The following is a 25,985-nucleotide window of genomic DNA, read 5'->3' on the forward strand; positions in this document are numbered from 1 at the left end:
ATGCTATCTGCCGGGGGAAACTACCTGGCACTGGGAGTTAAGAGACCTGGACCCAAACTTCTGCTTTCCACCTCAACATCAGTGGGACCCAGAGAAAGGCCCTTAGCCTCTCTGAGCCTCACTTTTCTCACCTGCGGAGGCTCAGCGCTACCTGCCCCATGTGCACCAAGCACTGTGGCAGGGAGGGGCAGAAGTGGACGACAGATGTAGGAGGACCCTGCTTGTGTCCTCGTGGGACACAGACAGGCGCTGCTACTGCGGTGTCATTATTATTATTTTTAAAAAATTTATCACATTTATTTGAGGTCTCCTGCACTTGTTTCGGAGACATTATACACTGTAATGCATACTAGAAAGTGTTGAAAAACTGTCCATTGCACAAACAATAATTTAAAAAGAAAAATACTCAATCCTTTCATCAAATCATGTTCCCATATACTTTAATTCTTTTTATTTATTTTTGTAATTTCTTCATTGTTGCCATTAAGATAGACAAGATTTGCATTTTCTTTGATTATTACACTGTTATGCTCTCTGTTGCCATATAGACTTCCTTATTACAACATCAAATGATGCCTTGCTATGCCAGTTAAGCTGATCTGCTGTAATTTAACAGCCCTCCCTCACTGGACATTGATGGTTTCCATCCTGTGTACTGTAAGTAGTATCATTATGATGAATGAGGGACTTCACATCATTTTTGAATGGTGTCGGGGTAACGCCAGCACTGTCACGTACTTACCTGGTCACTTTGGTGTTCATGAAGCACTGCTGTAAGGTGTCTGCCAACCTCTGGTGCACCAAGGAGTAGCGAATAAATGCTCTTCCCTTTCCCAGAGATGTTCGGAGCTGGAAAAAGTACATTACATAGAAATGCAGACCTGTTAGCCTAACTCCAAATACAGACCTGGCCTCATGGATGGATGGCAAAAACAGATACAGGGCAGAAAATGTCACCCAATTCTACCCTATCCATAAGCTTCACTCATGTCCCTCAAAGAACACAAAACATGTAATATCACCCCAGAAAGCAAGACCTAAAGGGGATCTTCTTGCAGGCCTGCATCTGACAGTAATCTGTCGATTCCAGTAAACGTGTCAAGGAAAATCTAGTCATGAGAGGCTCAAATAGCTACCTGTGGATTCTCCTGGAATGTCATTCTCCCTTCTCTGCTCCATCAGAGTCTCTGGGTTGGAGTCAGACATGAAATGGTTTGATTTAATTTGGAATATTTACTTAGAAAACCACTTGGAGGTAAATGGAGGGCTTCTCACACCAGTATGCTTGAAGAGCGAGATGGTCTCAGTTTGGCTAATGCCTGGGCTTGTTTCTGAAGTGCTGGGAGAAGAAATGCAGGGGGAGAGGCCTTAGGGGCTTGGCTGGAGCCAGTGTGGAAGGGGGAGAGAGGAGGGCAAAAGGCTGAGGCATGTAAGGGGGACTTTGGATGGATGTATAACTCCTCCTCTGCATCCATCAGTAAAATCCACATGTCTGTCAATGCTTTCCTGGTTGGATTTCCTTTCTGCTATACCAACTCACTGCATTTAGCCAGAAGGTGCCCAGTGGGTGAGGGCAGGGGTGTCTCTAGGTGGCCCAGTGACACTGGGGTAAGAAGAAATGGGTGTGCTTCTGTTTTATGAAGTCGGAGGTAGATGAAGGGTCCAGGTGCAGGCCTGTCTTTGAAACCTCTCACCACAGTGCCAAAACATGGCTTCTAAAGAGGTTTCTGAGCTTGTTGTGATGGAGGTGGAGGTGTGCTGGTCAGAGACTCTTGCACACAGCTGCCAGGATGGATCAAGGGCTAAAATCAAGTTGTCCAAATGGACAGCCACAGAAGACATGTGAGACCAGCTTGCAAATTAGGATTCGTGCTTCCAAAGTTTCAGCCCCAGAAGCTCAAGGTAAGTGAACAGGACTCTAAACCTGTCGACCTACCTATGTACCCGCTCTGTTAGGCACTGGCAGAGACACAGACCCTCCTCATCCCGTCAAAGGTCAGAAATGTTTAACTTGGTGGCTAGGGGAAGGGGCGGCAATGATTTGACCAAAGGAGGGTCCTAACTCTCCATACAGTTAAGAAACCAGTCATGGCACTAGATTGAGACAGGAAGCATGTGATACGACCTCAAGGACTCGGGGGCACATGAAGTATGGTGTAAACATCCCGGTACACAGCACCTTTTAGCTCAGAGCTGTAAGTTTTCATACCTCTGACTCAAGGAAATAATACCACAATATGAAATAGTTTAAAAAAAAAAGAAGGTGTAAAACCTCAGAAGACATTTCTGTAAGAAGCTTTAAGACATTTCTCCACATGTGTTTTGTGGATTTGGGGTAGAGGCAGGATGTGTGGAATGAAGGTGGACAGCAGCAACCATCAGCTCTCTCAAAACCACCATGGCATGTCCACAAGGAATGGATCCTGACAGACACCCAGGGGAGAATCTTGATGACACCCACACATCCAAATGCTTTTCCACTGATGAGTGAGGCGAGAACAAAGCATTCAGTGGTGATAACTAGAAAACCTGGGCAGCGGAGAACAGCTGAGCAAGGCATCGTGAAGTGAAGCGAGTCGGTCATTCACACACACACCCACACACCAGCCCTGTGGAATTTAATAAGAGACTCACACAACAGCCCAGGTCTGTGAGCTCCCAAGGGAGGGGCTTGTCCTTATTAATAAAATGGCCATTGTAACAGCATTTAGAACATTTAATTTTTTAAAGGCAAACATTTGAGGCTACATTTTAAATCAAGCCTATTAACTGAATTGATTGTATCTGTAAAGGGAGCTATTTTAAAAGGTTTTTTTTACACATTCTTTGGGGAAAGGAACAACAGCAGTTCCTTTGCACTACAAATGAAAATACTGCACAGTCCTTTTTAGACCTTGTTGAGATCATGGGCCCACGTTCTTTACCCAATTCCTTAACTTTTTTTAGCATCTAATCAGAACTCACACGCAGTATTCCGAGAAGCGATATAATGGCAGCCAAGGACAGGAAATCAGCCAAGGTACACAAGATCTGGCTTGGCTTTAAGCCAGACCACCGTGCCAGGAGCCTGACTGCAAACTACGACCTGGTTCTGACAAGCCCATCGCAGTGAAATGCACAGGGTCCAGGTGGAGCCATTATGAACCATTAGAAGTGGCTGATTAGAGCCTTGGATTGTTTTAGCCCAGACAGCTGCCTCCTGCCCCAAAGGGGCCTAAGGGGCCCAGCAATGCTTCTTATCCATTGACTTTTACCCCCTGGCTTGCAGGCCTGGATGGCACTTGATTATTAAAATTAACCCAAGTCTCCAGCAACCCATCCGGCCTAGTGACAGCCCGGGCCATTCCATGCACTGGTGCACCAGAGAGCAGTGTCTTCAAAAGCGATGGAACAGCTGGACCCCACGGGAAAAACAGAGCCTATGCCAGCCATCAGAAACCAAGTATCTGTGCAAGCGGGGAATGCTTTTTGCTTCTAGAAGTCAGTGTCCCTGGTCTCGTATTGTCTAAAGGTCCGACTGCATTATGAGAAGAGAGAGGAAATCAGCCAAAAAGTAGATGTAACCCTGGGATTTCATGGGCTTGGGAAATGAGGATTAAACTACATTTATTTCCAGACTTCAGCTGTCCAAAGTCTGGACAGGCTTTGCTCCGAGCGGAAAATAAGAGTAACAGTGAGAATGCCCCTCGGTTTAAGGAGAGGACGGTGACAGTGACTTATGACGCATTAATCAGGCACCTTAGAGTCCCACAAGACAAGCTCTCACAAGACCTTCTGTGCTACCTGGACAACCCCTCTTGAGCCAGGATTGCCCGTCATTTTCTCAGCTGTCAGAAGGTAGAGCTGGTGGAAAATGCCTGGCTCTCAGTGTCGGCGTGTCTAACACCGTCACTCTCTATTAGAAGAAACCCACTGGCTCCAGCTGGCACAGCCGGGGAATTCCGCCCAAAGCACCTGACCCTGTGGCCTTTGTGGGTGGCTGGCCAAGAAGCATGTCTGCTGACTTTAAAGGGACCTTGGACTTACTGATGAGATACTGAAAACTAAGATGACACGTACAAACCCTTTAGGCATCCTGCCCCAAATCTAGGGGATTACTTGTTCCCTAATGTGCAAAGTTCTTCACTCCTAGATCGACCAGGCTGATGAGAGAGAGTCAGCGGGGATGGGAGGTGGGGGAGAGGTAGAGAGAAAAAGAGTGAGGGAGTGAGTATGAGTGCATGTGTGTGCTGTTGTTGCTGTTCTGGACTTTTACAAAACAGCAAAGCCATCACATTCTGCTCCTGAGGGGCTCAGAACTTACTGAGGGAAGCTGCTTAGCACACCAGTTATTTTAAGAAATGTCTCCTAAGATCCCACATCACTCTCTTCATTTTAAAGCCAAGTTTCCCAGGCAAACTGCAGGGAAAGCAGCCTAGCAAACTCTAAGAATTTTATCTGAAACTGATTTAAAAAAAAAAAAGGTGAAGGTGTCCTGTGCTGCATACCTCTGAGGGGCACCCCAAGGGGACTGCAATGTGAACAGTCCACCCAGTTAGGTAACATGTGAATGGTGGTGGTGGAGGGGGTTAATACATACTCAGGACTGAGCTGTTCCTTGGCCTGGTAAACCCCCTCCTAGGAGGCTTCCCAGGGCTACCAGGGGGCACTGCGCACACCTGGACTGGATTTCTTTACCTCCTTACTACCCGTAAACCCTCATTTCCTTGTTTGGCTGTCTGCAGCAAACGTCTCCGCGAGAGATGCTTAAGGCAGGTGAAGGGGAGATGAGAGGCCCTTGGCTGTTCCGCTTACCTCGGAAATAGACCTGACGAATCGGACCCCGTCATTGGCTCCTTTCACCTTGGCCAGACAGGCGCAGAAGTAGTCCCAGTAGTCTTTCTTATTGCCCAGGAGCGTGGCTTTCTCCTTCTGATCGAACTGGACAGGGAAAGGAGACAGAGATGCCCAAACCCATTGCTGTTTATCCCACCACTTAAATGATAATAATAACAGCTTCTTAATTGCCAGGCCCTGGGCGAGGCCCTTTATCAGTATTATTTTTATTTACTGGCAAACGAGAGTGTTTTAGTCCTCATTTTAAAGGTGAGGAATCTGAAGTTAAGAGAAGTTAAGTAACTAACTAGCTCAAGGTCATGCAACTAGTGAGACTGTGAGATTCAGGAACAACAAGCTCCCAAAAGATTTATCCATTGAAGGGACCTCTGCGCATAGAGCTGGGTAGAAGACACCAAAGGTGCTATTAACACATGATAAAAAAAATGCAACTGAAAAGTCTTAAGGGCAACATGAAGACTATTAGCTATGTCTCAACTTAGGAAAATGCATCAGTGACATTTTATCCCAGTTATACGAGTTTCAATATTGTTTTAACATACATACAATAAATTCAAATAAATGTCAGCTATGAGTCATTTCAAACCCAAAACCAAAATGGGCTCATTGAAAAAAAAAAGGTCCATAAATACTTTCACAATGTAAAACAAGAAAACCAGTTGAAAAGGCATGTGAAAGGTGAGCCTTCAACACACTGAGACATCTCCAGTGGGCTCTCATTCTACACGCTTTGGTGGGATGTGACATTGCAAATTTACAGTGTTTAAAATGATAGCTGTATATCTGCCTACATAATAGTTTAAAGCATCTGTTCTGATTAGAAAAGATCTGCATACATTGTTAGGACATCTGGATTAAACAAAACAAAATAAAAAAAAATGCCTAATACCATCACCCTAAGATAACTTCTGTTAACATTTTGGTACATTTCTTCCCTGCCTAGTGTACTTGCCTGTATTTTTCCACACCTGCAGAGCTCTCTAGAGCTATGCTTCTTGAACCAAGCAGACAGAAGCATTACACTGTGAGCATGCTAAAAGCAAACTTCCTGGGCTGACTTCAGAGATCCTAATTCAGCAAGTCAAGGTGGGAACCTCTAACCTGCTCCCAGGTGATGCTGCTTCTGCTGGTCTAGGGACCACACTTTCTGAAGCAAGGCTCTAGAGCAGGGACCTCCAGATCATCTCTAGAGGGCCGCACACTCCTGGAAAATGTGTGCTGGGTGTGTATGTATGTTTAGGAAGAAGCTCCACAGCTGTCACCAGACTGCCAATGGGGTGTGTGACTGCCTAAAAGTTAAGATCCCTGCTAGACAGAGACCCTGTGACCTGCTTTAAGATGTCTTAAATCTCTAAAGAATGTTCTCAATTCCCAAAACCATCCTGCAGGGCAACATTCTGATTCCTTAGAGGATCACTCAAACTTGGAGCTGGGGGCAGCTCTGACCTTCAGTATAACCAAGAGGGCTCAAGGGCTCCACTGAGCTTTTGGAGCTGCATCCTCAATGCTGATGAAGCAGCCCAGAGGGAGACAAGGGACGAGAGAGCAGAAAATAACACATGGCAGGAGGCACTTACCTGAAGGAGATACTCAAGTTTGTAAGAAAACTTATGCAAGCTGGTGCTGTCATCTGTGATGGGTTCCCCTGCTTCCTTAAATTCTCTGCTTAGTTCTGTCACAGCATCTTTAAGACAACAAACAGGAACATGTAACCATGTTCAGAGCCTGGCCTCAGAGAGAGCAGCAGGATGACCCCGAGAAGCATGGGGAGTAAGTAGTCAATGGCGGCAAAGCATGGAGGAAATGTGGGGTGGTAGAAAGCATCCCCAGGCTGGAACTGAGTCAGAAGGGGCTCAGGCGCCCCAAGAGCCCACAGGGCCTTTCCATAGCTTGCTGACTGAGCACATTTCTTGGTCATCCCTGAAGGTCCACCATGCAGGTCTCATAATTTACCCAGTACTTGGTCAAAAGTATCTGCTGTGTGGATGGATCATGTAGCAGTCCCCTAGTATCGACTTCCAGAGGGCTCCATCCTCTCTTCCGGCCACGGTTCTTGGTCTTCACTGTAACCCCACTGCTCAGTGCAGGTAAGACCAGGATGCCACAGGACCCAGAACGTGCAAATAGTGGTTGTGACAATGCCAAGAATGATACCACCACCTGCTTCTGTTAACTGAGTGCTGGTGAGGGGCCAGGACTCTGCGGGTCTTTCTCATTCAATACAGCACTGCGAGGTAGGAATTGCTTTATTTCAACAAATCTAAGATGCAATGGATTTTAAGACGATGCCAATTTCAGAGCTGGTAAAAATGTGAAAAAAAAATACAAGGTAGAACTGACAAAAGCTGGTGTTATCAGTCCCGCTTTACAGATGAGGAACTCTAAGGAGAGGTCAGAGCACTTGGCCAAAGAGGGCAACAAACAGCAGAGATGGAATGAGATGCCTGCTTTTCTCAAGGGCTTTCTGATTCCAGAGCTCACCTCCTAACTTCCAAGACAATTACCTCCCAGTGCAGAAAAAGAGGGAAAGCTACCTTTGACTTTCATTCCTGGCCCTGCTGTAGGACAGAGGGACTGTAAGAAGCTGAGTTTTATTTAGATTCTGGGAAAAATGTCCATGGCTGAGATGGTTGGAACATGCTGGATGAAAACATCTTCTCTGACAATTCTTGAAAGAAAAGGAAGCCCTAGCCCCCTGAACACCATGGTTAGAAAGCACACCTGCCCACGACTGACACAGAGCCTGAGCTGTGAAAATTAATCACCACTGACACCTCAGGCAAAGGCCAGCAAGCGGCAAAGACAGGGTCTTGGGGTTGGTTCTTAAAACAAGTGACTGCCATCCAGCTATGCCCTACTAGAAGCGTCTGCTGTGGCTGGCACTGAGAGCTGAGGACCAGGGACCGGGAAAGACACGCAGCCTTCCTCCCCCTACCCTCAGGCAGGGTTAACGTTCACAACTGGATCTGGGAACTCCTGAAATTTTCAAAGGAGCCTTGGATATGGAATATGAAATTTCCAGCTCTAATCTCTGATAATTACCAACAGATGAGATATAAGAGTCTTGAGAAAGTGGTACCTTTTAAAAATTCACACCAAAGTGCTCCAAGGGTGGGGTATAGGACATTGGATGACCCTGGGATGTGGGGGACAACAGAGGCAGCCAGCACATGGGATGGGAAAAGGCAACTGAACAAATGCTGATGCCTGGCCTCCTCCTTGGATCAGGAGCTCTGCTACAGGCTCCTCCCTTCCTCTCAACCCTCCTGATAAGGACTTCAGGTCTCAAAGTCATCCTTGAGAACCAGAGACTGAAACACAGAGAAGATTGCCTACTTTGTGGAGAAACCTCTGAAGACTAGGAGCAAACTCAGATTTACTGGGACTGTCTTTTTACTGTGTGTGTGTGTGTGTGTGTGTAAATTTAAGAAGAAAAAAGCCATCTCATGTGTTATGGAAGTAGACTGGTGTGGTTAAGGGCAGATTCTGGCACCAGGTGTGTACATAAACCCAGGCTCTGCCTGATTGGATGTGTGACCTTAGGCAAGTCACCTAATCTCTCTGTGCCACTTTCCACATCTGCAAAATGGGAATAACAATGGTCCCAACCTCACAGGACCAAATGTGAGGACTCAATGAGTTACGGTCTGTGAGACTTGTGCCTGGCTCATGTGCCATGTAATGATCGGCCATTACAGGCCCTAAGTGCTGTATAAACAGGAGATAAGCCCGAGAAAGTGACTTTTATTTAATGGACTTTTGACCTTCAGAATCAGGACTGCTGTGGCCTCCACCAGCCTGGGTCTGAGGGGCTGTAATTGGTTATCTCTGTGTCTGAGCAGGTAAGAACCTGGGCCTTGAGTCTGTCAGGAAGTGTCACTGTGGTCCCCTGACACAGAAGAAGGGGTCAGCTTCAGACCATGTTGCAGCAAATGTGCTGGGGCTCCAGAGGGGCTTACGAGACCTGCCATGGTGACCTGCAAGGGATAGAAAACTTGCCAAAATTCTGGTCGTGGCACGTCACCTGAAAGCGTGAGCTGGGGCCCTGGCCTCCGCGGCCAGCAGAGAACACAGCCTGCTCTTCCTGAGTCTACTCTGTTCACAGGCGCCCTCCGCATTGCCTCGGTCCAGTGAGACAAGGCCCTCGAGTCGGTCTGTCTTACCAGGCAATGCCAAGTTCAGGGATGCCCACGAGGCAGCAGGCCCAGAACTGGAGTGAGTCATAGGTGACAGGCTGTCCACCTGCCAGGACCAGTTGATCAGCAAAACAAGAAAGATGAGTATCTTGTCTTCCTGCTCAGAGGGAGGGAGAATATTCCTCCCCAAATGAGCCAACTCCACCATCAACCAGAGGCTCACATTTAAAAAACTAACAGGCAGCTTGAAAATACACACAAATTGAAATCAGACCCAGGGCCAGTAAAGGGTATTTGATTTTGTTTACAAAATACCTTTATGGTGCATGACAGGAGGGCGCGCCAAGCTTTTCCAGACTTACAGGACAGACATCTGAGCCTCAATATTTCAATATGATTTCAACTGAGAGCTCCAATTACTCCCGGTGTAAACACAGATCGCAGGGTTGAATTTTAGCTGGCAACAGCAAAAGCATAGCCACAGCTCCCTCAAAACCAGTTTGGCGTGCTCTGTGACTGAGCCATACCTTGCAAATCGCGGATGATTCTCTGCAGCTGGCTCTCCGCGCTGGTGGATGCCATGGTGACCGCTGTGGCCGCCTTTCCTGGCCGTGTGCCTCCTGCCGGGTCTGCTCAGCAGAGGTCAGACTCCATGGTGGCACCTGCACGGGGAGGAGGAGGCCCTAGAGGAAGCAGTCACAGGCACAACTGAAAGACAGCAGTAGAGGGACGCTGCTCTGGACACAAGGTCGTGCCATCTGGGCGTCCTCCCTCAATGGGAAGGGCTTGACCTTTCTGTGTAAGCCTCGCTCTGTGGGCATTCTCTGACACGCTTACACTCAGACACAATGACCTGGTTTGGAGCTTTAAAAGAAACAGTATCAACCAAATAGCACGGCCTATTCTTTCTGAGCTCCCCTCCTACTCTGCCCTCTTACACAGGCCTGCCCCACTTTTTACCTTTAAAAATGCCTCCCAGTGGTTCCCCTCGGCCTCCTATACGACGGCCAGAACTAGTCCAAGCCCCATTCACTGGCCTGCTAAGCCTACAGTGCGGCCACATCAGACCCCCGTCTCCTCCACACCCGGCCCCAAGCCCCTCACTGCCCCAGGCTTGCTTTCTCCGAGGAAAAGGTCGGCACCCTCTGGCCAGCAGTGGTGGAGGCTGAGGACATACCCTCAGGGCTTCTGGATCAAGGAAGGCCTCGCAGGGAGGTCTACAGCCCCCAGACACCCAGCATCTGCCTCAGCCGAGGAGGGCAGACACTGAGGGGGGCTGCGCAGCCCTGGGCACCAGTCAAATGATGCGTCTCTATTTTAAACTCAGCTACAGTCCTCCCGTGGCTTGTGAGTTCAGAGTTACCAGCGCTACTTCGGCAGCTGCTTAAGTGATTTGAGGACATAGCAGTGGCTGGAGACCAACAAAGAGGAGGCGATGTGAGCAACGTTGGAAGGATGTCTGGATGCACACTTGGACATCACCATTATACTCCTTTCAAAACCACTCATTCTTTCTTTAGGTGTCCGATATGAAGTTGCAATGTTTGCTGGCAAAAGCAGCTGGCAAGACTAGAGGCGGCCGAAGAAGCCACTGCTAGACAAGGGCTGTGTGCTGGGCCTGTCAGGTGCTTTACACCCCGTGGTCATTTTAATTCCCACCAGCACCCTGGGGGTTAGATAACATACAAGGGAGAAACTGGCGTTGGGAGAAGTTGTGTAACGTGTCTCAGGCCACAGGCCAGTAGGGAGTGGGGTCGAGGTATGAACTCTGAACAGTCTGATTTCAAATCCGGTGGCTCTACAAAGGAGCCACTGCCACTACAGCAAGTGACCAACCACTTTCACTGGCTTCTGTGAACTACCCTGAACTCCAGTGCCTCTCAAATGTGCCACCACCCTGAAGGTCTCAAACACGAGCTGGTCCCCACTCTCCCACCACCATCTTCCCCTTACTGCTCCAGGAGGCAAGGTAAGAAGATCCAGGAGGAGAAATGGTCGCCAACCTCACGTTCCTCAAACTGTTTACACAAGCATTTCAGCGTCAGCCCAAGGGGAGGGTCTGCTGTGGCATAGATATGCCTGGGTCTATTTATAACTGACAAGCCAGCGCAGCTGTGACTCAGTGAAAACAGGACCCAAGGACGGCTTCTCTGGCCTAGGAGGAACTAGACAGGCACACTCCTGTACTGTGCTCCCAGTAACTCATGACAGGGAGCCCCAGAGTCAGAGGATCCAGAGACCCCACCAAAGCCCCTAACAAGTGCTGACACCTCGCCTATCACAGACACCAAAAGGAGGGTGGGAGCAGTTTTCCCACTGCCCATCCCCGGGCGGCTCTCTAGGTCCCCTGCTGAACAGAGCTTGAGCAGGGACCCGCTGGGGCCCAGGCTCGGCCAGACTTCTGCAGGGGCTCTGCTGTCAGGCAGACACTTGCTCCTTCTGAAGAGGAAGAGAGGATAAGGACCGTCACTGACAATGCACAGCTGCCCGGGCGCCACACTGTCAAGTGCCTACTCCATGCAGCCTGGGGACAAAGAGGCACACAAGGCACCGTCCAGCCCTGGGGGAGCTCAGAGTGCATCAAGAAAACAGAAAATATCCAGATACTTGGATACGGCAGGAGGGGCCCATGCAGACATTGATAAAAAGTTAGGCGTACTCATCAAGGAGACAGAATGAACCACGAATACACGACAAGTGACCTATACTGAAGAAGAGAAGCCAGACTGAAAGGCTTCCTACTTTGTGATTCTACTTGCATGCTATTCTTGCAAAGGCCAAACACTGGGGAGAAATCACATCCATGGTGCCTGGGGCTGACGGGGAAGGGAGGGTTTGACTACAAGAGTATGCAGAAATTGCAGCGGGGGTGGGGAGGCCATTCTGTTCTGAGTCTTGATTATGGTGGTGGTTACATGACTGTATATATGTGATGAACATATGTTTTTCAAAACTCACATACTGTAAATTATATCTTAACCAAAAAATAACAGTACTGAGGTGAATTTAGCAAGATGCAACGGGACCTGAGGAAGGGAACATGCATTCTGCGTGGGGAAGGGAGAGGGTGGCGAACACTCTGTGATGGCAACTGTGTTGAGCAAGGCCTGAAAAATGAACAGGAGGTCATGGAAGAGACCCGAGGAGGAAAGGGTGCCAAGTAGAGGGAACGGCAGGTGTAATGGCCGTTTCTCCACCCACATTTCTCTTACTTGACTACAGTCAACAGAGAGCTTTGTAGTTTCTGGGAGAAATAATCTTGGAAGAAAAATAATACCCCATAAATCCTCAAATCAAGTCCATTGGGTCTGTGTGCACACTTACTTAAAACTAGGATAAGACCTGCACAGGACGGGCAGGGCGGAACTGGGGAAGAAAGCGCTAACAATGACGGATTCCGAGTCAATTCCTTCAGGCTCTGGCCAGGACAATGTGAGGATACAAACAGCTGGATTTCCTAGAAATCAGCCCCCTTTGGAGCCTGGCACAAGAGAGACAGTGTCTGCAGGCCAAATTGGCACCTTGGCACGATGAACCTGAAGAGACAGAAACATGCTCCTTCAAGACTTCTTGGTACCTTGGTGACGCTGCAGATGTCAGCCCAAGCCCAGGAGGCCTTCCCTGCTGAGCGTGGAGTGTCCTCCACCAGTCCAGGACAAGTCCCGAGGTCACGGGGTGAGCAGTGCCCAACCGCTGATGACACAAGTTGATTTTCCAAAAAGCCTGCGTCACCACCAAGGTGATGAGCCCTGAGAAACTGGCTGCTGGGCCTGTAGGCCACAGTGGGCCTTCCCACCTGGGCTGGGACTGCCACCTCACAGGAAGCAAATGGTGGTCACTGTAGGAGTGCTATTTTCAAGGACTCTGAAAGGATGACTCGGCTTTACGGCCTTTTTCCTGGGTCTGAGGCCATTATTAACCTTCAGAAGACACAAAATGGGGCACTGTCTCTCTCCACTCCATGGTCAACTTCCTTGGGTCTCTAGAGAAGCTTGCCCTTTGGTTTAGGGATGAGCTATTTTTTACTTACAACACTTCTCACACCAAATGTGTGGCTTTTCTCCACATTGACATCCAGCTGACACCACTGGGTGTCCTTCAATTCAATTCAATTCAATTCTAAGGATAACTACCCAGAGTTAGTGCAGCCCCCACAGGTGAAGGGCTCAGTCCACAGGACTGCCCTGTCTTCAGACACCAATAGCTAGTCTCAGGTTGCTATCTGTACTTCTTAACCAACTGACTATAAACCAGGGGGTCCCACAATCCCTCCTCGGGTCCAATAATTTGCTAGAACAGCTTGTAAAACTTGGGGAGACAGTTTACTATTACTGGCTTATTTTAAGGGCTACAGTTCAGCAACTGCCAAATGGAAGCGATGAGTTAAGAGAGTTAAGAGAGGTGGTGCTAGACCCTCCATGCCCTCAGGGCTCCGCACTCTGCAACACTTCAGTGTGTTCATCAGCACAGAAGTTCTCAGAAGCCCATCATTTAGGGGCTTTATGGAGGTTTCATTACACAGGCAGGTGATTAACTCCACCTTCCGCCCCTCTCCACTCACCACAGGTCTAAGGGTGAGGCTGCAAGTGCCAACCCTCTAACCCTAAGGCGGGGTCCCTTGGCAGCCAGCCCTCACCCTGAAGCTACCTAGGGGCCCACAAGAGTTGTCTTATATTAGCATGAACTCTAGTGTGAAAAGGGTTTGTTAGGAATAACAAGACACTCCCATTACGAAATTCCAAGGGTGTTAGAAGCTCTGTGCCAGGAACCAAAGACAGAGACCAATATGTATTTCTTATTATAGCACAGGGATCACAGACTTCTGGCTTGAACCAGCCTGACTGAGACCTCTACAATCGATTGGCAAACTGCTTTCCTAACTCAGGAGACACTCAGAGACAGCTTCTGTCCATACGGCCATGGCCATGGTCACAGCTGCTTTGGCACTGAGGGAAGGGCTCCAGGATCCCAGGACTCCAGTGCCTCATAAACCTCCAAAGTGCGAATCACCACCGTGAACCCAAGGCCTTTGCTGTGTGACATGTAAAACTATTCATCACTGTCTCTGGCAAGCTCTTTCAAATACCAGAGAAATTCATTTTATAAAATTTTGAGGAACACTGGATTCTCTTGCCAACAACTCAAAATTATGTTTAAGCTTATCCAGAATGTCTGAAAACATCCCATCTTCTGATAAAGAAGGGACTAAATGCTTTTTAAAAAAATTTTATGTATTCCCTGGGACTATTGCCTGAGTTTCTAGTTATAGCCTAGGTGTTATTTTAGAGATAAAAGATCTTCCCCGACCTCCAAATTCCTCCTATACCTGCCCAGATGCCCTAAATGCCTCAAACAATAGACAGCAGTTTAGTCTCAAATTAAGACATAAAGAACTGACTCATGTAAACTTATTTACACGATGGTGTAAATGACTAATACTTATAACGTTGCCCAGAAACTGGCTCTGGCAGGAAAAATACAGCATCTAAGTAGCCACATAAGGAAAGAAGGATCTGAAGGAGAGGAGGAGGTCTGGGGCACGGAAGACAACTTGGCCCTGCCTGGAAGCTTTTGGTACCTGCTGCCAACACAATAGTAAGACCTGACCCAGAAAGGGCACCATACAGTTGACTCCTCCCTGACGCCCGAACAAGGTGGAGCACTCCAGTTGACAACTCCACCCTGACAGGGAAAGAATGTTAACAAGGATAGTTCAAATTAGTCAAAAGGAGAAAGCCTGTCTGAAGAGACCATTGCCTTGGCCTGGTTCAGCACACCCAATAGTATCTCTCTAGTTACCACCCGTAGAAAGGCGGGTACTTGACTGGTACCTGCAGCTTTGAAGGCCTGGAGGTCCTGGGGCTCAGTGCTGAAAAGGTCGTTGGGCGGGCAGGCTGCCCTCACCAGGGCTTCAAGACGGTGCCTAAGAGAGTGCTTGGGAGTTTGTCAGAGGCCAGCTCAGAGGCTGACACTTCAGCACACGTGAACACAGGCTTGTCAGGCCACCCAATTGTAATTAAAGACCTATGATTAAAGTGCTGACCAACTGCAGGCCTGGGTTACCTTGCTCCAACACTCCTGACTTGCAATCTTTTCTTTCTTAGAGGGAACAAAGACTTGAGACATCACTTCTTGACTCTTCCCTTGGACTCCTCCCCCGCACCAACAATCCCAAGTTTCTTGGTCACTCCCCCTGGAACACACACAAAATTGGTCCTGATTCCAGTCTGCTGACCCAGGAGAGCAGGGTCAAGAGAGACCTGTGGATGTGAGGTGTTGCTTCTGGGCCCAGAGAAAGCTGACTGTTTTTCTTAGGAAGGTGAGCAGACGTTTAGGAAGCAGCCACACAACCATACCTGGGGCTGCAGGGCTGAGGTCTGGTCACTAGAAAGCCCAGAGAAAACATCCATGAGGTGGCAGTGAGCAAGAAAAGTGTCTTCTCTTTTACCAATCACAGTCTTGCCAACCTGGACCCTATTTAGATTTTGGAATCAGATTCATCCTGTGAAATTTTCATTTCCTATCATGCAAAAAATAACGTGATGAAGATCATGCCATGACTGGGTGAGACGCATGGTACATTTAGTTCACCAAACTCTTTTCAGGCAATTTTAGCCAATCTATCTGTCCTGGGAAAGTTATTTGACCTCTTTCTACCTTGTGTGTGGGTATTTTTTTTTTTAAGGTGCAGTGCAAGGAGGTTACCCTTTACCTTCCTTCATGGAGGAGGTGGGCAAGGAGAAGAGCAGACACTCTCAGTGGTGAACCCTGGCTGAAGCTTCTAAGCCCCACTCCTGACTCAGGCTTCAGATGTCCTGGAAAAAGTACCTGGGGCTAAAGATTCCCTCCAGCTCCATGTTAAGCCACCACCTCTGGTTCAGTCACCAGCCCATCCTGGACCTACAGGGATTCTCCTCTTGGCCTAGCCCTTTGCAGACTAATGGCTTGCTTGTCATGCTTTTCCCTTCAGGTTTTTCTTCTGGATTCCAAGGGCTCCCCTAACTTGGTTTTCTGCCTCAGGCCTAGAGAGCAGTTCCCAGGCTCCTGAGATGGTTGGCCAGACCTGCCCTTGGGCCCTGGAACCAACCACACAGCCACAGTACTATACCCAGACCACAGATTCTCTTTAACTTTGCCCTCGGAAACATAATGACGCACACATCCTCATCCCTGCACACAGGATCGGGCCCAACTAGAAGCCCAACTAGGTAGGTGCATGGTGTCTTTCAAATGCCACAGAGACCTGCAAGAACAGGAAGGACCATTGGCGGAGAGTAAAACCATCAGGCTAACTGGCTCCAAAGTGGGAAACACACCTCCTGCTCAAATGAGCACAGCTCTGCCCTCCTCATCTCCTACAAGCCTGGGAGTTCATGTGTTCTGTGGCTGAAACTCTTATGGGGATGGTACAGTGACACATACAAAAACAGCAAGATAAACATTTCAATACCCACCCTACTGATTTATCTAGTTGTTCAAACAATGCCTCTTACACCAATCAAGAGCTTAAAAAAAAATCTGGCACTGAAATCACAAATAGTGTTTATCTTTTGAGCAAGAGCAAGACAATGACGTCTGGCCACTAGGTGAGCAGATGTTGACAGGCCAAACTCGACTCATCTCTGCTCAGAGGGGGCCTGTGAGTAATAAGCCTTACCTGCTCTGCTGCCTGGGGCTGCTCCAGTGAATGTGCTCAACTATCAGTTCCTATCAGTGATTTTCACCCTGACACCACAGCTGGTCAACACGCTTCCTCTGCCTCAAATTTAAAGACATTCTAGTTTTGAGTCACCGAAGTTGTTCTTGGAATCACTAAAAAACACATTAGCCAAGTCTCTTCCCTAAAGGGAAGAGAGGGACTGCCATTTCTTGAGTGCCTATTGCGTGTTCTGAAGGCAGCAGCCCAAGGCCTCGGTGACCAACATGGGTCAAAGTCACCAGCTACTCTGCTCTTGTGCTGTTTAGGGTGGTTCCTCTCATCACAAACATCTGTGGGAGCCACTCTGCCCCTAAAAGAACCAAGTTAAAAAGCATGGCTCCTGAAACCATGTTAGTGCCCAAAAGCCAGCCACAAGGAGTAAAGACCATCCAAGGAGCAGCTAGAGGGTTGACTTTAAAACACAAAAATAATCGAAGTAAAATATTAATTGTAGAACTTAATAGGCGGGTATATGTTCACTATATAATTCTCCCAATGATTCTGTATGTTTAACTATTTTCCTAATAAAATGTGGAAAGCAATTTAAAAACCAAATGAAGCACTACACAAAGACCTACACTTTTAATAGAAACAGAAAATCTTTTTCTTAAAGCCTTTTCAGATCCTTTTACTCAAAGAAGGCCATGTACCATCACGGAGACAACCAACTCTGGTTTCCAGAGTGATAATAATAATGGTCCATAACTGGTACAGGGCATTCAATGGTTTGTGAACAGTAGCTGTCATGGAAGGGAAGGTCAAGTGGAACCCACTCAGCATGGGTCCACTTCTGAAAGGGGGAGCTGCTGTGAGCTGAAAACTGCAGCTTGACAGCGTGACAGCTCTTCCCTGGCTGCAATACCCAGCAGCCCGCACTAGGCAGATGGCAGGGGAGTTAAGCTTGCTACAGGGGAGACCGCAAGGTTGGAAGTGGCAGGAGAGCAGTGAGCAGATTAAGGCCTGATCCTCTGTCGGCAAGAAGTCCCTGACCCATTTCTATGTCTGGAAAGGAAACTGTTGCGGGAAGACAAGCGTAGGGGTACAGAGGCTGTGGCCAACAAGGGCAGTTTCAAAGAGTGCTCTATTTTTTTTTTCTGGAGAGGGCAGCCAATGGAACTGTGAAGACTGACAAGGGACATCAGAGGACGCAGTTCACTAATAAGGAGCCATGTGGTTAAGGTGTCAACCGACACGTTTTTCTTATAAAAAATGAAATTCAGCCCTCCCCTTACATCCCCCAGCCTAGGTTCTTAACAGCATGGACTCTAGCCTAAGTCCGGTGCATCCACATCACAGACAATCCATAAATCCACAGGTGTTTCAGGAACCGTCTCCTGGGGGCTATCTCGAGACCCTGCACCAGAGCACAAGAGGCAGTGGGTGAAGAGAATGGGCTGTGGCCTGGAGGATGGCTCGTTATGAACAACCGTTCCATTACGGGAGGAAGGGAGAAATCTTGGCAACAGTGGAGTCTCACAAGTTAAGGTCTGGGCTGTCCCGGCCCAGCTGAGCCAGGAAGTACGCTTCTTTAGGTCAGCGGCCTCTTGGACGACGCAAGCAAAAACTCCGGGACGCGTCCTTCTGTGCTTAAAAACTCCAAAAACGTGTTCTGAGACCACACATGGTGGGCTCTTTACCGGTCTCTCGGCCGTCGGGGGTGTTGGGACTGGTGTTTGGAGGGGTAGGGGGGTGTATGTCTTTCTAACTGATTCCCAGAGGCAGCCTGGGTTGCCGGGTCAGATTCATCGGCCTGAGTTACTTCCCAGGCCCGCCGGAAAAGAGCAAAGCAAGGGTAAGGGCTCGAGAGCGGTCTGTGGAGACCCGGGATGGGCGGCGATGGTAAAGGCAACAGGTGATAAGAAACACCCGGAGGGAAGTTCTCAGCTCCAGAGCCGACAATAGCTCAGGTACCCCGTGGGTCCGGCCGACCCTCCCGCAGCACTTACGCGCTCGTAGGTCCACAGCGGGACAGAACCGAAACTTTCTGAGGCCAAGCGGAAGAGGACGGGAGCGCGGCGTGGGCGGCCATAATACGCAGACCCCGCCGCAGGTTGGCGCGGACTACAACTCCCAGCATGCTCCACAGGGCTGAGGCCTACAACTCCCAGGGGGCTCCCACAGGCAGATGGGCGCTGACTACGACTCCCGGCATGCTTCGCGGAGCTGGGGTTCGCAACTCCCACCGGTTCCGCGGGGCAGCCGGCCCTAAAGTAACCCTTGCAGTCCCTGGGAGCATATGTGCCCACAAATCAGATATGTCTGGGACTCCAAAAACAGTGCTGTCCATGTGTGGCTTTTGAGAACTTGAAATGTGACTAGTTTGAGTTGAATTGTACAAGTGGTGTAAGTACGAAATACACCTGAGTTCCAAAGATTTAGTATGAAAAACGGAAAATAGCTCATTAATATTTTTGTATTGATTCCACGTTGAAATATTTTTAAAATATATTGGGCTAAATAAAAATCATTATATATTATTGAACCTAATGTTCTATCTTTTCGTCCCCTCGCTACTAAACACAGGGACCTACTTAAAATCAGTGCTCAAAAACTGTATGTTAATGAACTACCAGCCCTAATTTCAGCCCTACTCTCCACTCAATTTCTATTTATAAGTTATAGTTTCTATTTATGAGTTGTGAAGAACTCTGAGGCTGAACTCAATGGAACAAAATGCATTCATTAGTAATGTCTACTTTGGGCACAAGAGAGAAGAGCAACAGTACATGGGGTACTTCAGCCTGTGACTGGGCTCCATCCCTTGACTCTGGCGGCACCATCTGTTTCTCTCTGTCCGTCCCCACCATTTAATCTTGAAACACCTTTCTTACTCACAAGACTTAGGTAGTGGTGTCCGGTCAGGAGCCATGGCCCCAACACTGCAAATGGAGAAAGAGGAGAGTTGTCTGGTAGAATAATAAAGGAAAGAAAATAGATACAGGCGATGGCATCTCATCCATTTTTCTAAATTAGGTATAGATAAGGCAGTGAGTTAGATGGGTGTAATAGTTTGTGGGGAATGGGGAGAAATAATTTCCATTCTTCCTATTAAACACTATGAAAGGAAAAGGGAAGAAGGGGAAGGAAATGGCAAAGGGAAATCATTCCTCCTGAAATGGATTCTCCCTAAAACTGAGTTCCCTCACCAGGTTTGTGATTAATCTCTCCATCCAGCAATTTATTCCCTTTCTTATTCCCTCTGACCTCAATCCTATGCTAATTGAACACTAATCAACCAGTGTCAGATAACTAAGGTTGCTGTTGTCCATAACATCACTGATGTACTCAAATTGCTGTTGTAGATATCATCATTAACGTACATACTCAGGTTGTTTTTCTGGGGCAAGGTGAGCTAACAAGCCCCTGAGCTATGGACTACCTGGCCAGAGAATCATCCTGACCTCCTGAAACTATGATTAAGTTATGTCATAAAATGATTAATCTCAGCTTCTTTGTTCTTGCTCTTTAAAAACACCCCCAACTCAAAGACCAAGTTGGAGCTGAAATGAGACCTGTCTCTCATTCCCTTGCTTGGTGCCCTGCAAATAAACCCTTACTTTGATGCAAACACCTACTGTCAGAGTTTGGTTGCAGGCACACGAGCCCTGGCTCCACAACTCTCCACCCACAGTCTGAACCATTTTGTGAGATATTAGGAATGGGAGAGATTTTAATGCCATAACCTATGCTATGACAGATCCTAGCCCCAAATCTAGATAGTATTATACTTAAAACTCACAGCAACTCTGTGATGTAGGTAGGGTTCACTATCCCTACTTTATAGATGAGGAGACTGAGGCTCAGAGAAGTTAAGTAACTGTCCCAGTTCACACAGCTGGTAACTGGTAGAGGTTAGGGTACAGCCAGGGGCTCCTAAGAGGTCCTCTGTCCACCCAACACAGTCTCTCAAGCACAGGGAAGGAGGTTTCAAAATCACTACTATTCAGGCAGTTTAACTTGGATTTCCTTTGTAGATAAAGCTGAGTAGTTCAAACTAAACTTATCCAAACAAACTCAGCACACTTTTGTGCTCTAGTGTGAATACACACTAAATAAAGAGATCAGATCCAAAAATCACCAAAACCCTCCTTACTGTCTTCCTAAGCAGAAGAGTCTGCTCCTCATGGGAAGCTAGCCATGCCCACAGCCCCATTGAGGGAAGAGGCTCTTTTTGTAACTGTTCCCATTCTTCACGGGCTTTTTATGCGCCAGGCACCAAGGTAAACATGCCTCATATCAATCTCTTGACACATAAGTATCCCGGTTAAGCAGATGAGCAAATTGAAATTTGGGGAGGGTAAGTAACTTGCCAAGGTCAATGGCTAATAGCAAGTAGAGAGAGGTTTTAGCTCAGGTGTGTCTGATCACAGGGTTTAAATCCTTACCACTGTGTTAGCGCTCCTTATGTGGGACAGCATGTCCTCTGCCAGGGGACTCATCATCTTGGTCCCTGCTCAGCAGGCGGAAGTTGATGCCAGACACACTGGTGGCTTGATGTGGCAGCTCAACTCAAAAGAACCAGCCTCTTCTTGGTGACTAGTTAAATCAGTCTCCTTTTCTGGAAAATCTGACTGTAAGACCCACAGAGGGAATCAGAAGTTGATTGCAGAAATAGCGAATTCAAGTTCATTGAATCACGCTCCCCTACAGAAGTCTGCTTTTCAGTAATTGCCCATCGATAGTGCAGAAAGATCTGGACTTCGGTGCTCCAGAACCTGACAGTTTTGAATCCTGACATGTACATTTTCCAGGTTTTTTTCCTCCATGACTGTACTGTTGGCTTTTCTCCTCAAAACCTACCCACCCCCAACTGAAAACCTTTGAAAACTTAAAACAAGCACTTGATGATACACTTTTTTGATGGACTTTTTCCTATTTTGAATTATAATTGTATAAAACAGAATTTCCCCCAGAATAGGGTGTCCATACTTCCTGGTTCATCCAGGAGAGCCCTGTTCTCCCAGCATGAATATTTATAGCTCCTCTCTTCCTTCTCAGCAGTGTCCCAGTTTGGCAATACATTATATAGTTACCCTCTTCATAAGATAATTAGTTCCCTGCGATGTTAAAGGGCATTTCACAAAAAACATAGGGCTCTGTGGTCAAATAAGTTTTGAAAACACAGAGTAAAACAAAGACAAAAAAAAAAGACAAAGTTCTATACCACAGGAACTTTGGGGAACTTCTTACTGTTTGAAACTAAGTCCTTGGCAGAAGCGCAGGAAGCTGAAGATTTGCTCTTCTGCAGTTGTGAGCCGTTCATCTCTCCTGTAAGGGAAAAGTATTCCAATTCATCTTTGGCAAAATGTTTCCTTATTTTGGGAAAACTGTCTAAACAGGTCTTTTAGTGCTCCACGCTCTGTTTTAGACTTAAAAATCATAACAGAGTTGTGCCTGGCAATGGAAAAGTTGTATTTGGTCAAATCATGGGTATCTATTCATTCATTCACCAAATAGTTATTGAGCTACTAGAACATGCCAGGCATTGTTCTAGATCAGAGGTCAACAGACTTTTTCTATAAAGAGCCAATTAGTAAATATTTTAGACTTATGGACATTATAGTCTCAGTTGCAACTGCTCAGCTCTGCCATTATAATGTAAAAGTAGCCACAGACAATACAAAATGAATGGACATGTCTGTTCCAATACAAGTTTAATTACAAAAACAAGCAGCAGGCAGTCCCCAGAGAGGTGGTTTGCTGACCTTTGGTCTAGATGCTTCAGCAATGGACAAAATAGGCAAAAATTTCACGGGTTTACATTTAAAGAATTTGTTTGCATTCTCATGGATTTACTCTCTCATGGTACTTACATTCTAGAGGAGGGAGACAGATAATAAACATGATAAATAAACAATTTAAACAGTACGTTAGAAGGTAAGATGTACTACAGAGAAAAAAATTAAAGCAGAGAAAAGGAGTCGAGAGGCTGGGACTGGGGTGGGGGCTGCAGAGCAGGTAGGAAGGGAAAGTCTCTCTGAGAAGGTGACGTTTTTTAGCAAACTTGAAGAAGATGAATGTGGAAGTTTTAAAATTTGTCTACAAAGTCTTTGACACTCCTCTCATCCAGAGATGGGGGTCTATCTCCTCCCCTTGAATCTGAGCCAATTTTAGTGAGTGGCTTGTAACCAACAGAATGCTACAAAAGTGACACTATGTAACTTCTGAGACTAGGTTGGGATAGGCCACATAGTCACCTGGTTCTCCTGGGGTTGCTTCTGGGGGAAGCCAGATGCCACATAAGAAGTCTGACTCTCTGATAGTCCATCTGTCAGAGAGGCCATCACTGCAGCCCAGGGGCAGCCCTGGCATCAACTACTGGCCATGTGACTGCGTCACCTGGTGATGCCAGAGACAGCCTCCCTTTGTTCTACCTGTTTCTCCTGCCTACCTCTCAACTTTGTGAGCTGTCCAGCATCTTCTCCCCTTTTATGAGTATATACCATTCTGTATTTTATTTCTCCTATGTTTATGTATAATCATACACATTTCTTTTTCTTTTTGCGGAACCATTTGTGATACAGTTAGCAGATAACATGACACCTCTCTGACACAATCACAACCTAACCATGCCCAATATCTTTTCCTTACACTTTGTTTCTGCATAACAGCCAGAAGTGATTTCTGTTGATTACAGTTAAGAGTCTGATGGACACATCCCTTGTTTGAAGAAGCAGCATGATGTGCTAGAAAGGACAGGTATTCGGGGACAAGACAGACCTGAGGTGAAAATCCCTGATCTGGCTCTGATTCCCTGAGCTTGAGCAAGTATTTAACCTCTCCAGCTCCTTGCTTTCTCATCTGGGTGAGGGATGCCTACCTTACAAAGTGGTTGTAAGGATGTGGAGTCATGTGTGCAAGGAATGTAGCACAGTGCCTGGCACATGATTGGTGCTCAATAAATATTTATTGAGTGAATGCCCAAATGAGTAAATACAGTGGGTTAGTTGTTCTCAAACTTGGCTCTACCTTAGAACCACCAGGGAGCTTTTAAAAATTTTGGTGCCAGGTCACAACCCAGGCCAATTGCATCAGAATCTCTGGGGGTAGGACCCAGGCATCACTATTTTCCCATTTCCTCATATGACTTACCATGCCGCCCAGATTAAGAACCATGCCCTGGATGTTGGAGTGTGACCTCTCCGAGCCCTTGGCCTAGGTGGGGAAACCGAAATCTCTCAGGGCGGCTGTGAGATGTGGAAATGTATGGACCTGGCACAGAGTAGGTTTCCAGAAACATCAGTTTCCAATCTCCTGTGCATGTCTTCTGTTAGGGGCAATCTTCTGGGTGGGCGAGGTAGATACTGAAACCTCATGGGGGTTCTGAGATGCACTGGAATTCCCCTCACATCTACTGAAATTTGTGCCCTCTATTAGTTTGCTCAGGCTGCTATGACAAAGTCCCATGGGCTAGGTGCTTAAACAACAGAAAAGCATTGTTTCACAGTTCTCAAGGCTAGAAGTCTGAGATCAAGGTATCTGTAGGGTTGGTTCCTTCTGAGGCTGTGAAGGAAAATTTATTCTGTGCCCCTCTGAGTGGTTGCTGGCAATCTTTGGTGCTCCTTGACTTGTGGTAGCAGAACTCCAGTTCTGACACAGCATTCTCCCTTTGTCTGTATCTGTGTCCAAAACATCTCCTTTTTAAGGACACCTGTCATATTGGATTAGGGGCCTGCCCAAATCAGTATGACCTCATCTTTACTAATTACATATGCAATGACCTTATTTCCAGATGAGGTCCCATTCAGAGGTACTGGGGGTTAGGACTTGGGACATATGATTTTGGTGGCAGGGACACCACTTCAACCTGTAATATGCCCTAAGCTATAGATTTGTATCCCCTGAAGGACCTCACGGAAACACAAGTCAGGAAATTACAGGTTTCATTTTTTAAGTCATAGGAAGGGATCTTAGAGATCTATAATTTCAAACCTCTTCAGTTAAGTTGAATCAATAAGCCCTAAAGGAGGGGGAATGGCTTGCTAAGGACCCAGCCAGAAAAGTGAATGTGATTTCCTATTGAAGTCAGCATTTGTGGGTTTCCTCTAATTTGGGAATAAACAGAAGATGCTTTGAAAAATTAGCATTGTTCAGTGCTGTTGTTGTTTTTAACTTACATTATCCAAACTACTAGAAAAGATCAGAGACAGACTGTTGAACCAATTTTAACCAAAGTCAAGGGAACAGATAGATATAGGTGGGCACCTTCTTCCCCAGACTCCCATAGCTCATTACAAAGTGCCCTGGAATAGTTTTAATGACATGTGCATTCCCAGTTGTTTGGACAATCAAGCCAGGTCATTTTCTCTTCCGGGTTCATCCAGGACATCTGGAAAAAGGACCAAGAACTCCCTGGGACTAGAGTAATCCTATGTACATCTTTCCCCAGGTAGAATGGCCAGAGAAAGGACAACTTGAGAGCGGGGCTAATTTCTCTTTGTGGTCCCACTCCCCTTGTGCTCCTCCTGCCTCCTGCTGCCTTCACACTGAGCAGGCCCTCTACGAAAGTGACCAGGGACCTCCTGGAGGTCTACATATCCCTCTCTTCCCCACCCCGCCACCCTGTTTCTAATCCCTGCAACCATCCAATTCCCCATGCCCACTGGTTGTCCGTGTCTTCTCTCTAACCATTGGGTGATACGCAAGGCAGATTTTCTGAAATCATCAAAGTCAAGGAGCCCGGTCACCTTTGTCCTCCTTTGGTCCTTCTAGCCACACTATTTCGTGGAGGGGTTGTGGGTGGGGTTTGTGGGAGGGGATTGCAACAACCCTCCACCTAAAATCTGGGCTGGCCCCAAGGTGGAGAGGGGAGCTCTCTACTCAGAATAACTTAGTGAGGATTTAGAATAACCTTCTTCCCCTTCCTAAAGTTGCCCACAAACCTGCAAAATATCTCCTACCAAGTTTTCAAGAGGCCTGAAATTCCCAGCAGGAAGTGGTGTCATTCCTTCTGATTGGAGGGCTGATCTCTGGAAGGTCCTTGTTCAGAAACAGGAGATCAAATAAAAACCTTGGACTCAAAGACAGGAAACTCAGGTGCCAGGCCAGGGGAAAGACTGGGACAGAAAACTGAGGCTAGGAGCACTCAAGACAGACCTGGCCTCCTGAACAATTTCGCCTAATGCCTGATTGGAGCCAATTTCCTACTGACCCACACAGGGCTTGTTCCACATTTTATCTCCAGTTCTCCTTCTGTATCCCTCCTTTCACCCAAGATCCTAACCCAGATCCCTCACAAGCAGAGAACTTTTAAGAATCATGTATAATGATCTTGGGTAGAAAGGAGGGGAACATAACCAGCTCAAAGTCAGTCA

At 47.2% G+C, this 25,985-nt stretch overlaps 1 protein-coding gene across 3 annotated transcripts in view; it reads right to left on the reverse strand.

Moving 5' to 3' along the window:
- Positions 1-18,764, reverse strand: part of FYCO1 (FYVE and coiled-coil domain autophagy adaptor 1) — a 68,951-nt gene extending 50,187 nt beyond the window's left edge. The window contains exons 1-5 of one of the 3 annotated variants that reach the window (XM_072941119.1): positions 18,618-18,764; positions 9,500-9,655; positions 6,414-6,520; positions 4,795-4,920; positions 743-849 (exon numbers count right to left, since the gene is read on the reverse strand). In XM_072941119.1, the coding sequence (XP_072797220.1) occupies positions 743-849; positions 4,795-4,920; positions 6,414-6,520; positions 9,500-9,554 (395 nt within the window). In that variant the 5' untranslated portion in view covers positions 9,555-9,655; positions 18,618-18,764. Of the gene's footprint in view, positions 1-742; positions 850-4,794; positions 4,921-6,413; positions 6,521-9,499; positions 9,656-14,803; positions 14,910-18,617 lie in introns of those variants that run through there. The other 2 variants (XM_006200780.4, XM_072941120.1) reach the window with 2 other exon arrangements.
- Positions 18,765-25,985: the final 7,221 nt, after the last annotated feature.

Source organism: Vicugna pacos, chromosome 17 (assembly GCF_048564905.1).
Source record: "Vicugna pacos chromosome 17, VicPac4, whole genome shotgun sequence".
NCBI lineage: Eukaryota > Metazoa > Chordata > Mammalia > Artiodactyla > Camelidae > Vicugna > Vicugna pacos.